We start from the raw sequence: 18,246 nt of genomic DNA, 5'->3' as shown, positions 1-18,246 counted from the left end.
AAAGAGGCTGAAAATGAGTGGTCAGAGAACTAAGAGGAGAACCAGGAGAGGACAGGGTCAGTGAAGCCGAGATCGGATAATTTTTTCCAGGAGAAGGGGGCGGTCCGCAGCGTCGAAGACAACTGAGACGTGGAGGAGGTATAGGATGGAGTAGAGGTCGTTGGATTTGGCAAGAAGGAGGTCGTCGGTGACCTTTGAGAGGGCAGTTTCTTTGTAATGAAGGGGACAGAAGCCAGATTGGAGGATGCCAAAGAAAGCATTGGAGGAGAGGAACTTGGGACAGACGGTATAGACGACTCGCTCGAGGAGTTTGGAGAGGAATGGTAGGAGGGAGACGGGACAATAAGTGGAGCGAGTCATGCGGTCAGGGGACGGTTTTTTTAAAGATAGGGGAGACATAGGGAAGTTTGAAAGCAGTGGGAAAGAAGCCTTTAGAGAGCAAACAGTTGAAGATGGTAATTAGAGAAGGAAGAAGGGAGGGAGCAGGTGTTTTGTTAAAGTGCCAAGCGATGGAGTCGGATGCTCAGGTGGAGGGGATGGATTTTGAGAGGTGATAGGAGATCTCCTATACAGATACTGCTGGGAAAGACAGGAGACTTGAAGAAGGGGCAGGAAGGGAAAGGGACTGGGGTGGGGCAGGGGAAATTTTAGGAAACCCACACCTGAAACTGTCAATTTTCTCACTAAAGTAAGTGGGCAGCTCGTAGGGGCCAAAGGATGGGGGAGGTCGGGGGACAAGGGAGCCTGAGGAGCCAGTTAAACATCTGGAACAACTGGCCAGGGCGATGTGCATGAGGGTCAGTACTGTCATTACTGGGGATATCTTCATTGTCATCATCAGTTTGAAAGTGGAACTTTCCAAATTGGGATTGAAATGAGCACGCAGAAAATGAAAAACGGGGGGGTGGAAGGGGTGGAGGTCGGTAGGTAGCCGATCCACTTTTTATCTGGGTGGGAGGCTTCTTGGAGTCTCTTCTCTGACTATGTGGAAGGAAAAAGAGACAAATAGGAGGTGGGTTGTTCAACTACGGAATTGAAACATTTTACACTCATCAGAACACCCAGTCAGAGGGAAAATAGTAATAATAATAATGGTATTTGTCAAGTGCTTACTATGTGCTATTACTAAGCGCTGCAGTGGATACACGGAAATCAGGTTAGACACAATGTCCCACGTGGGGCTCACAGTCTCAATCCCCATTTTAAAGATGAGGGAACTGAGGCACAGAGAAGTGAGGTGACTTGCCCAAAGTTGCACAGCAGACATGTGGCAGAGCCGGGAAAATGTGCTCACCAGAAAGGATGGGGGGCAGGGAAAGATGTTTTTTTAATGGTATTTGTTAAGTGTTTACTATGTGCCAGGCACTATTCTAAGCCCTGGGGTAGATACGAGGTAATCGGGTTGGACATAGTCCTTGTCCTGTGTGGGGCTCGCAGTCTTAATCCCCATTTTACAGAGAAGGTAACTGAGGAACAGAGAAGTGAAGTGACTTGCCCAGGGTCACGCAGCAACAAATGGAGGAGCTGGGATTAGAATCCAGGTCGTTCTGACTTCCAGGCCCCTGCTCTATCCACTAGGCCACCCTGCTACACTTGGCAGATTTGCTTACTTGCTCATATATTTTCCATTTCCTTTCCTCCCAGTGAATTAACTGCATTCATCCTCCATGTTTCTTTTCAAACGCCAGTTGGCATTTGTTTAATAATTTTGTCCTTTTAAAAGTCGATTTTAATAACGCAAGGGTTGCCCTTAAAAGCGTTTTTAGGCTGCAAGGGAAAATTTCAAATAGATGTGGGAGTACATGTGTATATGTCTGGCTGACATTTCTGCCCCGTGGTGATGAAAATCACTCCAGCTGCAGGTGTGACCCCAAAAGTCACTGGGACACAATAGTCTAAAAGAGTTGCGATTTTAGTGAAACTTTTATTTAATTGAATCGAGAAACAAATCACTTTCCCTATCCACAGGGAGTTTACACCCTAATGGGAAAGACAGACATAAAAATATGTACATAGATTTTATACCAACTTGATGTTTCCACATATATCATTTTCCTCCTTGGTGTATTTGGTCACCCTTGACCCCCCAAATTGAGCTGCAATCCAACTTATTTTTTTTAATAGCATTTGTTCAGCGCTTACTATGTACTGGGCAGTGTACTAAGCGCTGGGGTAAATACAAGACAATCAGGTTGGACATAGTCCGTGACCCACGTGGGGTTTATGGTCTTAATCCCATGAGGCAAATGAAAAACAGAAAAGTTAAGTGACTTGCCAAAGGTCACACAACAGATGCTCATAAAAAAGAAGCCACCCAGGCAGAAAGCGATCTCTTCTTCTGTTGTACTTTCAAACTACTAATAATGATAATGATGGCATTTGTTAAGCGCTTACTATGTGCAAAGCACTGTTCTAAGCGCTGGGGAGGATATGAGATGATCAGGTTGTCCCACGTGGGGCTCACAATCATAATCCCCATTTTACAGATGGGGTAACTGAGACACAGAGAAGTGAAGTGACTTGCCCATCACACTGTAACCTCAACAAATGGCATTCCAATCATTCGATTGTATTAACACTTACCATGTGCAGAACACTGAACTAAGCATCCGGGAGAGTACAATCTAACAAGGAACAGCATGCCTTAGTAGACAGAGCCCGGGCTTGGGAGTCGGGGGTCTTGGGTTCTATTCCCGGCTCCGCCACTTGTCAGCTGTGTGACTTTGGGGCAAGCCGCTTAACTTCTCTCTGCCTCAGTGAACTCATCTGTAAAATGGGGATGAAGACCGTGAGCCCCATGTGGGACAACCTGATCACCTCGTATCTACCCCAGAGCTTAGAACAGTGCTTGGTACGTAGTAAGGGCTTAACGAATACTATCATTATAATTATTATTATTATTAACAGTAAACAGACTCATTCCCACCCCACATTACTATCTATCATTTATCTATCATCTGCTGGGTGTAACGTACTGTACGGAGAATTTGGGAGAGTACACTAGAATCAGTAGATAAAATCCCTGCCCTCAAGGAAATTACAATTTACTGGAGTTTACAATCTGCTTACCTCCCTAGGATCCCTGAGTTGGAGCTTTACTCCCAAACGAACTTCTTGGCTAGCTGAACTCTCTCCCGCATTAATTGAAACCAGTTTCCTCTTTGTTGGTTCTCCCCGTTCAGAGATAATAATAATAATGATAATGTTGGTATATGTTAAGCGCTTACGACGTGCAGAGCACTGTTCTAAGCGCTGGGGTAGATACAGGGTAATCAGGTCGTCCCACGTGAGGCTCCCGGTTAATCCCCATTTTACAGATGAGGTCACTGAGGCCCAGAGAAGTGAAGTGACTCGCCCACAGTCACACAGCTGACAAGTGGCAGAGCCGGAAGTCGAACCCATGACCTCTGACTCCGAAGCCCAGGCTCCTTCCACTGAGCCACGCTGCTTCCCATAACTACCTGTGTGCATCTCTCGTAGAATCCGTCATGTATAGAAGTAATAGAAGTAGCGGTTGGAGGGAGTAAGAGCATTTAATGAGCACCTGCTCAGTGCAGTGCACTGTATTAAGACTGTGAGCCCCATGTGGGACAACTTGAACACCTTGTATAATAATAATAATGTTGGTGTTTGTTAAGCGCTTACTATGTGCCGAGCACTGTTCTAAGCGCTGGGGTAGACACAGGGGAATCAGGTTGTCCCACGTGGGGCTCACGGTCAATCCCCATTTTACAGATGAGGTCACTGAGGCCCAGAGAAGTGAAGTGACTCGCCCACAGTCACACAGCTGACAGGTGGCAGAGCCGGGATTCAAACTCATGACCTCTGACTCCAAAGCCCTTGCTCTTTCCACTGAGCCACGCTGCTCCTCTGTATCCTCTCCGGCGCTTAGAACAGTGCTTTGCACATAGTAAGCACTTAACAAATGCCATCGTTATTATTACTAAGCGCTTGGAAAGCACAAAACAAGCAAAGGACACATTGCCCGCAAACAAGAAGCTTGCACTCTAATATTCGAAAGTAGCTATTAAGCTTCCGATGAGCGTTTTCTCGACTAAACAACGATAAATCCATTTTAAGCTTTTTTCTTATAATGTATTTTCCATGCCTTCATTCATTTTTTCACTCTTCTCCCATTTCTCAAAAATGCTTTTTAAAGTGTGCGTCCCCAGGCGGAAGGATCGCTTTCCATTTTGCTAAGCTTTAAGGATTCTAAGCACCGTCCGAGAACGTCGCTGAACCTCATGGCTTTGATCCTTAATGGGAATCTCTCCCCCAGTCTTTATGAAAGAAACTGTAGCGTAGGGAACCGCGGCGTAAATATTCAGGGTCCAAGCGACGGCGTGCATTCATTCCGCTTTTAAGCCGATGTTTCTCTTTTAGTGACGAGGAGATCGGACGGAGAGGACGGAAGTTTCGATCAGGACAACAGGAAGGTAAGGCGAAGCAAACGCTATAACCCACCCTTGCACCAGCGAACTGGATTCTTTCCTTTCGTGGAAATCTAACGGCTCCTCTTTTTCCAATCTGACTTAAAATCCCTGGCTTTCCCGGTCTTAGGATAAATCATTCCTAAACAAATAATATAATTTTAATAATAATAATAATGTTGGTATTTGTTAAGCGCTTACTATGTGCAGAGCACTGTTCTAAGCGCTGGGGTAGACACAGGGGAATCGGGTTGTCCCACGTGGGGCTCACCGTCTTCATCCCCATTTTACAGATGAGGGAACTGAGGCCCAGAGAAGTGAAGTGACTTGCCCACAGTCACACAGCTGACGAGCGGCAGAGCTGGGATTCGAACTCATGAGCCCTGACTCCAGGGCCCGTGCTCCTTCCACTGCGCCACGCTTCTTCTCCAGAGGCATCAGCTCTCTATAGAAATGTGATTCATAAAACGGTTTCCCTTCCCTTCACTTTGACCCATACCCATCGAAGTTACTTTTTGAACATTTACCATGTGCAGAGCGCTGTACTAAGCGCTTAGGAGGAGGGTACAGGGCAACGGAGTTGGCAGACGCATTCCCTGCCCACAGCAAATTTACATTCTAGCGCCTTATGTGAACAAATTTTATCCCGGCTCCACTGCTGATCTGCTGTGTGACCTTGGGCAAACTGCTTCACTTCTCTGTGCCCGTGACCTCATCTGTAAAATGAAGATTGAGACTTTGAGCCACCCATGTGGGACGGGGACCGTGTCCAACTTGATGTGCTTGTATCCACCCCAGCGCTGAGCACAGTGCCTGGCTCGTAGTGAGCGCTTAACGAATACCACGATTTTCATTCTTTTTACACGTATATAGGCTGATGAGTAATAGACACCCATTTGGTGCGGTGCACTGTACTAGACACTTAAGAAGTGACAAGTTTCCTGCCCTCTAACGAGGGCGGCCAATACAAAGGTATTTGCAACTAGAGTGGTTAAAATAAATAGTTGAGGTCGCATATATATTTGAGTGGTGAAGAGGGTTCTAAATATCGATCAATCATCTTTTTAGAGCACTTACTGTGTTCAGCACACTGTGAAGTAGACACTTGGGAGAGGACAATGCGGTAGATTTGATAAACCTGAGCACACAATCTAGATGGTGAGACAGACAGCAACCAATCAGCGGTATGTATTGAGCGTTTACACTGTGCAGTGCACTGTGATAAATGCTTGAGATAGTACAACACAACCGAAGTTGCTTCCACGGGGAAGCAGCGTGGCTCAGTGGAAAGCGTGGGCTTCGGAGTCAGGGGTCATGGGTTCGACTCCCGGCTCTGCCACTTGTCAGCTGTGTGACTCTGGGCGAGTCACTTCACTTCTCTGGGCCTCAGTTACCTCATCTGTAAAATGGGGATTAACTGTGAGTCTCACGTGGGACGACCTGATGACCCTTGTATCGACCCCAGTGCTTAGAACAGTGCTCTGCACATAGTAAGCGCTTAACAAATACCAAATTATTATTATTAACAGAATTAGCTGGTGATTTCCCTACCCATACTGAGCTTTCAGTTTAGAGGAAATTAAAAGAAATGATAGCTATGCACATGAATAAGTGCCGTCAGAGTGTGGGGTGGGATGTATATGTCTACATATTTATTACTCTATGTTAATGATGTGTATATATATAATTCTATTTATCTATTTTGATGTCATTGATGCCTCTCTACTTGTTTTGTTTTGTTGTCTGTCTCCCCACCCGTTGTTGGGTAGGGATTGTCTTTATCTGTTGCTGAACTGTACTCTCCCAGCGCTTAGTACAGTGTTCCGCACACGGTAGCGCTCATTAAATACGACTGAATGAATGAACGAAGTGCTTACGGGCAAAGATAGAAGTGCTTAGGTGACGCAGAAGGGAGAGGGTGTAAGGGGTATCGATCAATCAGTCAGTGAGGTTTATTGATCGTTACTGTGTGCGGAGCTCTGTACTGAGCACTTGGGAGAGGACAATACAACAGAGTTAGCAATGATAACCATAACTGTGGTTTTCATTAAAAGCTTACTATGCGCCAGGCACCGTACTAAGCGCTGGGGTGGATACAACTCATCAGGTCGGACCCAATCCCTGTCTTGCATGGGGCTTATGGTCTTAATCCCCGTTTTCCAGATGAGGGAACTGAGGCCCGGAGGAGTGAAGTGACTTGCTCAAGGTCACCCAGCCAACAAGCGGTGGAGCCGGAATGAGAACCCAGAAACTTCCGACTCCCAGACCTGGGCTCTACCCACTAGGCGACGCTGCTTCTCACTGAGCTTGATACGTGCGTGTCCTGCCCAGTGAGGGCTTAGGGGAGTTCAGAAACACCAGATGGGCTGAGGATGGATTTGGTGATTAAAGTCATTATTATTAAGTGAATCAGGGCAGTAAATCAGGGAAGGCGCAGCGGAGGAGGCGGGAGGGGAGACTGATGGGCCCCTCTAGAGAAGCAGTATGGCATAGTGGCTAGAGAACGGGCCCAGGAGCCAGAAGGTCACGGGTTCCAATCCCTCCCCCACCACATGTCTGTTGTATGGCACCGGGCAAATCCCTTCTCTTCTTTGTGCCTCAGTTCCCTCATCTGGAAAACAGGGATGAAGACTGTGAGCCCCACGTGGGACGGGGACTGTGTCCGTCCCGATTAACTCCCGTCTACCCCGGCGCTTAGGACAGTGCCTGGCCGACAGTAAGCACTGAACAAACACCATTAGATCGTAAGCTCATCGCGGGCGGGCAACGGGCCCGTTTGCTGTTGCATTTTACTCTCCCGAGCGCTCAGTAGGGCGCTCCGCGCGCAGTAAGCGCTCAACAGGTACGATGGACCGTCTAACCGCCTCTCTCTGTTTCCCTGAGCAGAGGGCTGACTGGATGACCCTGAAAGGATCCCCTGCCACCGGCACCAGCTCCCCGGAACTGGACGTACAATCCCAGAGCAGCGCGCTGGATGGAGAATCGCTCCAGAGGCCGCCCGCTGACAGCCCCCACTCACGTGAGTCCCGAGGCCCGGAGCCGCACGTGGATGCTCTTGGAGGAGCAGGGGGGGAAAGAGCGGGACCCTTCCAACCTCTCTCTTCCGGTTGTTCCGGGGAGATCGAATCCAAGTCGGCATTCCCGTCGCGGCTGGATTCTGAGGTGGCTTTATTCGCCCTCGGACTGAAAGCTCTCCTCGGATGATTCTTGCGGAGGGAGGATGCCAGCGCGGTGGCCCCCACAGGATGATGATGTTATCTGTTGAGCGCTTACTAGGTGCCGAGCACTGTTCTAAGCGCCGGGGTAGATCCAAGGTTATCAGGTTGTAGCCCCACGTGGGCCAACCTGATTCCCCTGTGTCTACCCCGGCGCTTAGAACAGTGCTCGGCACCTAGTAAGCGCTTACCAAATACCGACATTACTATTAGGTTGTCTCACGTGGGGCTCACAGCCTTTAATCCCCATTTTACAGAGGAGGCAACTGAGGCACAGAGAGGTGAAGTGACTTGCCCAAAGTCACACAGCTGACAAGGGGCGGAGTCGGAATTAGAACCCACGACCTCGGACTCCCAAGCCCGGGCTCTTTCCACTAAGCCACACTGCTTCTCTGCATCTGCCGGTCTGCGGACGTTAGGGGCTGTGAAGGATTTTGGAGGTCAGAGATGAGTTTGGCCGTGAGCGTGGTCCAGATTAAATGAGTACCTCGTACGGATTGAGGAGCAAGACTGTGAGTCCATCTTCTAGACTGTGAGCCCCTTGTTGGGTAGGGATTGTCTCTCTCAGTTGCCGAATTGGACTTTCCAAGCGCTTAGTACAGTGCTCTGCACACAGTAAGCGCTCAGTAAATGAATTAAAGGAATAGTCTGCACAGCTACCATCGTGGTATCCAGCTCAGTCTTGGAAGGATTATTTTTCCTCCTTCATTTGGCGACCCTGAGTAAAGACTCATCATATCTATCAGCTCTGCAACACCATGCTTAGTACATTGTTCTGTAATAATAATAATAATAATAATGATGGTATTTGTTAAGGGCTTACTATGTGCCAAGCACTGTTCTAAGAACTGGGGTAGATACAAGGTAATCAGGTTGTCAATACTGTGCTTAGTACATTGCTCTGTAATAACAATAATAATAATAATAACGATGGTGTTTGTTAAGTGCTTACTATGTGCCAAGCACTGTTTTAAGAATTGGGGTAGATACAAGGTAATCAGGTTGTCCCACATGGGGCTCACAGTCTTAATCCCCATTTTACAGATGAGGTACCAGAGGCACAGAGAAGTGAAGTGACTTGCCCATAATCACACAGCAGACAAGTGGCGGAGCTGGGAGTAATAATGTTGGTATTTGTTAAGCGCTTACTATGTGCAGAGCACTGTTCTAAGCGCTGGGGGAGATACAGGGTAATCAGTGCCTGGTACATAGTAAACGCTTAACAAAAACCAAAATAATAATTACTATTAATGTAACAGACGCATTCCCTGCCCAGAACGAGCTTACAGTATAGAGGGGGAGACAGACATGAATAAAAATAAATAAAATGAGAGATCTGGACACAAGTGGTGTGGGGCTGGGAGGGGGATGAAGAAAGGGAGCGAGTCAGGGTGAGGCAGAAGGGAGTGGGAGAAGAGGAAAGGAGGGCTTAGTCAGGAAAGGCCTCTTGGAGGAGGTGTGTCCTCAATAAGTCTTTGAAGTGGGAGAGAGTATTTATGGGGCTCTGTACTGAGTGACTACTGGAGGAGAAGCGGCCGTGGCTCAGTGGAAAGCGCCCGGGCTTGGGAGTCAGAGGTCATGGGTTCTAACTCCGGCTCCGCCGCTTGTCAGCTGTGTGACCTTGGGCAAGTCACTTCACTTCTCCGCGCCTCAGTTACCTCCTCTGGAAAATGGGGATGAAGACTGTGAGCTCCAGAGGGGCCTAGTGGCTAGAGCACAGGCCTGAGAGTCAGAAGCACCTGGGTTCTAATCCCAGCTCTGCCACCTGTCTGCTGTGTGACCTTGGGCAAATCACTTCACTTTTCATGGGAATTAAGACTGTGAGCCCCGGGTGGGACAGGACTGTGTCCAACCCGATTTGCTTGTATCCACCCCGGCGCTTAGCATAGCGCCTGGGTCACGGTAAGCGCTCAACAAATACCATAATAATAATAATAATATCCCTAATACTGTCCATTTCCCCTAGCTGTATTTATCTGAATGTCGGTGTCCCCGTCTAGACTTTAAGCTCGTTGGGGCCCGGGATCATCTCTACCGACTCTACTGTATTATACTCTCCCAAGCGTTTAGTACAGAAAGCGCTCAGTAAGTAGCCCTGATGGATTGACGGGGGCGGGTAACTTGGGGAAGGCCATCCCTGTACTTTTTTCCCCCGACCACAAGATGTCACCCCCAGTTTACCTTACAGACTCTGAAGGGTTGGATCGTCTCATTCATTCATCCAATCCCATTTATTAATAATAATAATAATAATAATAATGTTGGTATTTGTTAAGCGCTATGTGCCAAGCACTGTTCTAAGCGCTGGGGTAGACACAGGGGAATCAGGTTGTCCCACGTGGGGCTCACACTCTTCATCCCCATTTTACAGATGAGGGAACTGAGGCCCAGAGAAGTGAAGTGACTCGCCCACAGTCACACAGCCGACAAGTGGCAGAGCTGGGATTCGAACTCACGAGCCCTGACTCCAAAGTCCGTGCTCTTTCCACTGAGCCACGCTGCTTCTCCAATTAAGTAGGTGCTTTATTGAGCACCTACTGCGTGCAGAGCACTGTACTAAGCGCTTGGGAAAGTACGACCCAACAGTGAGCAGTGACATTCCCTGCCCACAACGAGCTTGGAATCTCCAAACTGTTTAAGAGAAGCAGCGTGGCTCAGTGGAAAGAGCCCGGGCTTGGGAGTCAGAGATCATGGGTTCAAATCCTGGATCAACCGCTTGTCAGCTGTGTGACTTTGGGGAAGCCACTTCACTTCTCTGTGCCTCAGTTACCTCATCTGTAAAATGGGCATTAAGACCGTGAGCCCCACGTGGGACAACCTGAGCACCTTGTATCCTCCCCAGCACTTAGAACAGTGCTTTGCACATAGTAAGAGCTTAACAAATGCCATCATTATTGTTATTATTTCAAGGTCTCAGCATCCAAGCTCTACTCACTTGACCCCAGCTCATTCACTCGTTCAATTCATTCATTTAATCGGATTTATTAAGCAATTATTGGGTGCAGAGCGCTGGACTAAGTGCTGGAGAAAGAACAATATAACAATAATAATAATGTAATAATGTTGGTATTTGTTAAGCGCTTACTATGTGCCGAGCACTGTTCTAAGCGCTGGGGTAGACATAGGGGAATCAGGTTGTCCCACGTGAGGCTCACAGTCTTAATCCCCATTTTACAGATGAGGGAACTGAGGCCCAGAGAATTTAAGTGACTCGCCCACAGTCACACAGCTGACAAGTGGCAGAGCTGGGATTCGAACTCATGAGCCCTGACTCCAAAGCCCGTGCTCTTTCCACTGAGCCACGCTGCTTCTCTAATAACAATAAACAGTGATGTTCCCTGCCCACGATGAGCTCACAGTCTCTCATTCAATCGTATTTACTGAGCACTTACTGTTTGCGGAGCACTGTACGAAGCTCCACACCATTGATCCAGCGATTGATGAGATCAGTTGCTTACCACTGATCCATCGATTGATGAGATCCGGTCCCAGACCCACATGGGGCTCACAGTCCACAGGGGAGAGAGGATGGGTATCTGCTTAACAAATAACGTCATTATTATCCCCGTTTTACAGTTGAGGCACATTCATTCATTCACTTGCATTTATTGAGCGCTTACTGTGTGCAAAGCACCGTATTAAGCACTTGGGAGAGTACACTATAATAATAAACGGACACATTCCCTGCCCGCAACCAACTGACAGTCTAGAGGACGAGCTCACAGTCTTTGTTAAGCGCTGTGTGCCAAGCACTGTTCTAAGCGCTGGGGTAGATACAAGATAATCAGATTGTCCTCTGTGGGACTCGCAGTCCTAATCCCCATTTGACAGATGAGGGAACTGAGGCACAGAGACAAATGGTGGAGCTGGGATTAGAACCTGGCCCGAACAGATGAAGTGACACGTCCGAGGTCACCGGGCTGATCGGTGGCAGAGCTGAGACTAGAACCCAGATCTCCTGACTCCCGGCAGAACGACTTTTCCTTTAGGCCGGATGGCCTTGCTTTTTTGGCTGGAAATGAATTTTCTCCCTGAGAGCTGGAGGTGTTTTGGTGAAGGCCACCTAGAAACAGGAGGCTGCCTAAACACAAGCGCTCAGTACAGTGCTCTGCACAGAGTAAGCGCTCAATAAATACTATTGAATGAATTTGGAGAAAGTCGCTCTCGTTTTTGACCCCGAATGACCTGACGATGGGTTGAGTTGGGATCAGCCCGAGAAGGGGAAAGCAAAACCAAAAGAGGCGGATTCTCCACTGCCCCCAAAGGACCCGAGGCCGGGCACGACTCTCTTTTCTACCCTGGAGACGGTCGTTTGAGAACTAGCACGGTGCAGTGGATAGAACCCGGGCCTGAGAGTCAGAAGGTCATAATAATAACAATAATGATGATGGTATTTGTTAAGCGCTTACTATGCGCCGAGCACTGTTCTAAGCGCTGGGGTGGATACGAGGTAATCAGATTGTCCCACGTGAGCCTCACAGTCTTCATTCCCGCTTTGCAGATGAGATAACTGAGGCCCAGAGAAGTTAAGTGACTGGCCCAAAGTCACACAGCTGACCGGTGACGGAGGCGGGATTAGAACCCACGACCCCTGACTCCCAAGCCTGGCTCTTTCCACGGAGCCAGCTGCTTCTCGTGGTCATGGGTTCTAATCTCAGCTCCGCCACTTGTCTGCTGGGTGTTTTTGGACAAGTCACTTCACTCCTCTATGCCTCAGTTCCCTCTTTCGCAAAATGGGGATTGAGACTGTGAGCCCACGTGGGACAGGGACAGGGTCTACCCCGATTAACTTGTATCCACCCTAGTGTCTAGTACAGTGCCTGGCACATAGTAAACGCTTTATAAATGCAACAATAATAATAATAGTCGTTAATGGTATTTGTCAAGTGAAGCAGCATGGCCTAGTGGCAAGAGCACGGACTTGGGAGTCAGAGGCCATGGGTTCTAATCACGGCTCCACCACTGGCCTGCTCTGGGGCCTTGGGCAAGTCACTTCACTTCTCTAGGCCTCGGTGACTTCATCTGCAAAATGGTGCTTGAGATAGTGAGCCCCATGTGGGACAGGGACTGAGTCCAACCCGATTAAGTTGTGCTTAGAACGGTGCTCAGAACAGTGCTTGGCTCATAGTAAGAGCTTAACAAATTCGATAGTGATAATCATGCTGTGCTCCAGGCACTGTAGTAAACGTTGGGGTAGACACAAGCCATTCGTTTGGGACACAGTCCCTGTCCCGCGTGGGGCTCACAGTCACCATCCCCATTTTCCAGATGAGGGAACTGAGGCGCAGAGAAACGAAGCGACTTGCCCAAGGCCGCATAGCAAGTGGACCAGTGACGGTGCCGGGATTAGAACCCAGCTCCCTCGTGCTCCCGGGCCCTGGCTCCAGCCACCAGGCCGCCCCGGCTCCTCTCGTTGGCGGGCTCAGGGCCCGCTACCTTCAACGGCCGCGTTCCTCTCGGGTCCGTCGCTTGTCTGCTCCTCCGTGTGAATTTCAGAGGATTGAAAAAATGTACTGTGTCTGTTTCAGGACTCCACTCTTCCAAATCTTCTTCCCTTCCTGGATACGGAAAGAATGGATTCAACCGGGTAGGTGAACGATGCCGCGCGGGGCTCCGCGGGCCTGAAAGCCGGGGTTTACTCGCCGGAGAAGTCACCGTCCCAGGCAGGCGGACTTGACCGTTAGGACGGCTTCTTGCCAGACCAACTTCAGCCGAGGCCGTGGCGGACGACGCCTCCGGTCGTCTGCTGTTCTAAAAGTCGGGAGAAACCCGGGACCGCCGGCCCTCCGAAATCATTGATCCGGGGGGAAGGCTCAACCCACTGAAGCACCATTCATTCATTCATTCAATGGTATTTATTGAGCGCTTACTATGTGCAGGGCACTGTACTAAGCGCTTGGAATGGACAAATCGGTAACAGATAGAGACGGTCCCTGCCCTTTGACGGGCGCACGGTCTGATCGGGGGAGACGGGCAGCCGAGAACAAGCACCAGCGAGGTCTTGGAGAAAAATGTGGAAAGGGTCAGGAGGAGGCTCAGGAAAAGAGGGTGGAATTTTTCCAATCCTTGTTCCGCGATTGAGTAATCCCATGATTCAGATTGAAATTGGCCACCTGACCTCAAAAATTTCACCCTCCTTCCCCGAACTAAACCATCAGAGTGAGGAGTGTGGCTGTCTGAAGCGGCACAGTTAACGGATCGCGCCGCTAATGATGCTGATAATAGTACTTGTTAAGTGCTTACTTTGTGCCAAGCACTTTTCTAAACACTCGGATTGAATCCAAGTTAATAATAATAATAATGTTGGTATTTGTTCAGCACTTACTGTGTGCCGAGCACCGTTCTAAGCGCTGGGGTAGACACAGGGGAATCAGGTTGTCCCACGTGGGGCTCACAGTCTTCATCCCCATTTTACAGATGAGGTAACTGAGGTACCGAGAAGCGAAGTGACTCGCCCACAGTCACACAGCTGACATGTGGCCGAGCGGGGATTCGAACCCATGACCTCTGACTCCAAAGCCCGGGCTCTTTCCACTGAGCCACGCTGCTGGGTTGGACAAGATCCCTGTCCCACCTGGAGCTTACAGTTGCCGTAGGAGGGATTAGGATTTAATCGCCATTTTACAGATGGGGTCACTGAGGTGCAGAGAAGTCAAGTAAGTGACTGCCCAAGGTCACACGGCAGACATCTCTAGAGAGTAAGTTCGTTATGGGCAGGGAACTCTTTCAATAGTATTTATCGAGCGCTTACGATGTGCAGAGCACCGTACTAAGCGCTTGGAACGGACAAATCGGTAACGGATAGAGACGGTCCCTGCCCTTTGACGGGCTCACGGTCTGATCGGGGGAGACGGACGGACGAGAACGATGTGCCTGCTAATTCTGTTGTATTGTACTCTCCCAAGTGCTTAGTACAGTGCTCTGCACATAGTAAGCGTTCAATGAATCAGATCGATTGATTCATTCAATCGTATTTATTGAGCGCTTACTATGTGCAGAGCACTGTACTAAGTGCTCGGTGATTGGTATGGCAGAGCTCGGGCCCATGCTCTTTCCACTAGACCACACTGCTTCTCATTTCCTGCCGGCGGTAGAAAAGTAGCCTGGCCTGGTGGTTAGAACCCAGGCCTGGAAGTCAGAAGGTCATGGTTTCCAATCCCGGCTCCTCCACTTGTCCGCTGTGTGACCTTGGACAAGTCACTTCACTTCTCTGTGCCTCAGTTATCTCATCTGTGAAATGGGGAGGGAGACTGTGCACCCCACGTGGGACGGGGACCGTGTCCAACTTGATTGGCTTCTATCCACCCCAGTGCTTAGTACAGTGCCTGGCACATAATAATAATAATAATGATGTTGGCATTTGTTAAGCGCTTACTATGTGCCGAGCACTGTTCTAAGCGCTGGGGTAGACACAGGGGAACCAGGTTGTCCCACGTGGGGCTCACAGTCTTCATCCCCATTTTACAGATGAGGGAACTGAGGCACCGAGAAGTGAAGTGACTTGCCCACAGTCACACAGCGGACAAGTGCAGAGCCGGGATTCTGACTCCAAAGCCCGGGCTCTTTCCACTGAGCCACGCTGCTTCTCCAAAATACCATCATTATTAGAGAGAATCCAATCCAGTGCAATCTTTCTTATCCAGCTTCCCCAGGGAGGGGAGGATCCACCTAGTGAGATCACAATTCCCAGTTGACTAAGAAGTCCGAACTGACCAGCAGCGAGCCTAGCAACGTGAGATAACTTGGGAAAACAATAATAATAATAGTAATAATAATAATGGCATCTGTTAAGCCTATGTGCCAAGCATTATACTAAGAGGTGAGGTGGATACAAGCTAATCAGGTGGGGCATAGTCCCTCTCCCATGCGGGAATCACAGTCATCATCCCGGCTCCACCACTTGTCTGCTGTGTGACCTTGGGAAAGTCACTTTACTTCGCTGTGCCTCCGTTCCTTCATCTGTCAAATGGGGATCGAGACTGTGCACCCCATGTGAGACAATGACTGTTCCAACCTCATTTGTTTGGATCCATCCCAGCACTTAGTACAGTGCCTGGCACATAGTAAGTGCTTAACGAATACCATAATTATTATTATTATCCACATTTATTATTATCCACGTTTTCCAAATGAGGTAACCGAGGCCCAAGAAGCAAAGTGACTTGCCCAAGGTCACCCAGCAGACAAGTGGCAGAGCCAGGATTAGAACCTGGGTGCACTGACAACCAGACCTTTCATTCAATAGTATTTATTGAGCGCTTACTATGTGCAGAGCACTGTACTAAGCACTTGGAATGGACAAATCGGCAACAGATAGAGACGGTCCCTGCCCACTGACGGGCTCACGGTCTAATCGGGGGAGACGGAAAGACAAAAATAATAGCGATAAATAGAATCGAGGGGATGGACATCTCATTGAAACAATAGCAACAAATAGAATCAAGGGGATGTACGTCTCATTAACAAAATAAATAGGGTAATAAAAATATATACAAATGAGCGGACGAGCACAGTGCTGAGGGGAAGGAAGAGGGGGAGGAGCAGAGGGAAAGGGGGGGAAAAGGGGGCTTAGCTGAGGGGAGGTGAAGGGGGGGGGGGGGGCAGAGAGGCAGCAGAGGGAAAAGGGGAAACTCAGTCTGGGAAGGCCAGATCAACTACATGCCGGAATATTTCAGGACTATGTAACCATTTTTTCTCTCTCTTCAATCTGAAATGTACTTTGCATCTGTCCTCTGTGCTCCTGGCGATCCACAAGGGACTTATTCGGCTCCTTTCAGATAAAAGATGGCTAGTTGACGTCCAGTCTCTGCATCCTCATCGTAGGGCTGGTTTAGCGAATTCTACTGACACCTTTCTGGAAGAAAATATCGAGATTTTGAGATTTTGAACTGCTTTCTCCTGGGAGGCAAAATGGCAGAGGTGATACAGATATAGCGAAGCAGTTAGGCTTAGCGGATAGGGCAGGGGCCTGGGAGTCAGAAGGACCTGGGTTCTAATCCTGGCTCTGTCGCTTGTCTGCTGCGTGTCCTGGGGCAAGTCGCTTAACATCTCTGGGCCTCAGTTCCCTCATCTGGAAAAGGGGGATTGAGACTGTGAGCCCCATGGGGGACAGGGACTCTGTCCAACCGGATTGTCTCGCATCTGCCCCAGTGCTTATAAGAGTGCCTGGCTCAGAGTAATAATAGTAATGTTGTTTGCTAAGCGCTTACTATGTGCCAAGCACTGTTCTAAGAGCTGCGGGTGGTACAAGGTGATCAGGTCGTCCCACGTGGGGCTCCCAGTCTTCATCCCCATTTCCCAGATGAGGGAACTGAGGCCCAGAGAAGTGAAGTGACTTGCCCACAGTCACACAGCTGGCAAGCGGCGGAGTCGGAATTCGAACCCATGACCTCTGACTCCCAAGCCCGGGCTCTTTCCACCGAGCCACGCTGCTTCTCTGATATTGAAATGTAATCATCTCCAGTTGGAAGCTAGGGAATCTAAGCAGGGAAGCGGGCCGGAATTCAGTTCAGATCACTTAGAGCTCGCAGCTCTCAACAGCCTTGGAGCTGACTAGGTTGGGAAGCTGTTTGGCCACCGAGCCAGATGGTTTTTCCTTGGTAACTGGGTGAAGACAGACCTGATATTTGGTTAAGCGTCATTAACAGTCCACTCTTTTTCATTCGTTCATTCAAACGTATTTATTGAGCGTTTACTATGTGCAGAGCACTGTACTGAGTGCTTCTTTAGAGAAGCAGCATGGCTCCGTGGAAAGAGCCCAGGCTTGGGAATCAGAGGGCATGGGTTCTAATCCCAGCACCTCCACTTGCCAGCTGGGTGACTTTGGGCAAGCCACATAACTTCTCTGTGCCTCAGTTACCTCATCTGTAAAATGGGGATTAAGACTGTGAGCCCCACATGGGACAACCTCATTACCTCGTATCTACCCCAGTGCTTAGAACAGTGTTTTGCACATAGTAAGCACTCAACAAATGCCATTATTATTATGATGATGATGATTATTCTTTTCGAATATAGATATCCTCTCTAGACTGTAAGCTCCTTGTGGGCAGGGAGTATAGCTGTTATTCTCTTGTACTCTTCCGAGCGCTTAATACAGTGCTCTGCACACAAGAAGGGCTCAATAAACACAACCTGACTGACCCAAAAAAACCACACGAGTCTCTGAGCTCCTTGAAGACAGGACATATATGTCTTGTCTCTGTCGTACTCTCCCAAGCACTTAGCACAGTGCTTGTCGCTCAGTACACACAGTAATGTTGGTATTTGTTAAGCGCTTACTATGTGCCAAGCACTGTTCTGAGCCCTGGGGTAGATACAAGGTTATCAGATTGTCCCACGTGGGGCTCACGGTCTTAATCCCCATTTTACGGATGAGGTCACTGAGGCACAGAGAAGTCATGTGGCTTGCCCAAAGTCAGCCAGCAGACAAGTGGCGGAGCCGGGATTAGAACCCACGACCTCTGATTCCCAAGCCCGGGCTCTTCTCACTAAGCTGCGCTGCTTCTCTGATCCTGGATCTGCCACTTGTCTGCTGTGTGACCTTGTGCATGTCACTGCACCTCTTTGGGCCTCAGTTCCCTCGTCTGTAAAATGGGCAT

At 49.0% G+C, this 18,246-nt stretch overlaps 1 protein-coding gene across 10 annotated transcripts in view; it reads left to right on the top strand.

Moving 5' to 3' along the window:
• The window catches only part of ABLIM2 (actin binding LIM protein family member 2), a 200,050-nt gene that overhangs the window by 139,685 nt on the left and 42,119 nt on the right, over window positions 1–18,246 (top strand). For all 10 annotated transcript variants that reach the window (XM_029063399.2, XM_029063394.2, XM_029063396.2 and 7 more), the window contains 3 exons: window positions 4,384–4,436; window positions 7,317–7,449; window positions 13,174–13,232. In XM_029063399.2, the coding sequence (XP_028919232.1) occupies window positions 4,384–4,436; window positions 7,317–7,449; window positions 13,174–13,232 (245 nt within the window). The remainder of the gene's footprint in view (window positions 1–4,383; window positions 4,437–7,316; window positions 7,450–13,173; window positions 13,233–18,246) is intronic.

The sequence above is a fragment of the Ornithorhynchus anatinus genome, chromosome 4 (genome assembly GCF_004115215.2).
Source record: "Ornithorhynchus anatinus isolate Pmale09 chromosome 4, mOrnAna1.pri.v4, whole genome shotgun sequence".
Lineage (NCBI taxonomy): Eukaryota > Metazoa > Chordata > Mammalia > Monotremata > Ornithorhynchidae > Ornithorhynchus > Ornithorhynchus anatinus.
The sequence above is the reverse complement of the archived record's forward strand: the minus strand, read 5'-3'. Positions and strand labels throughout refer to the sequence as shown.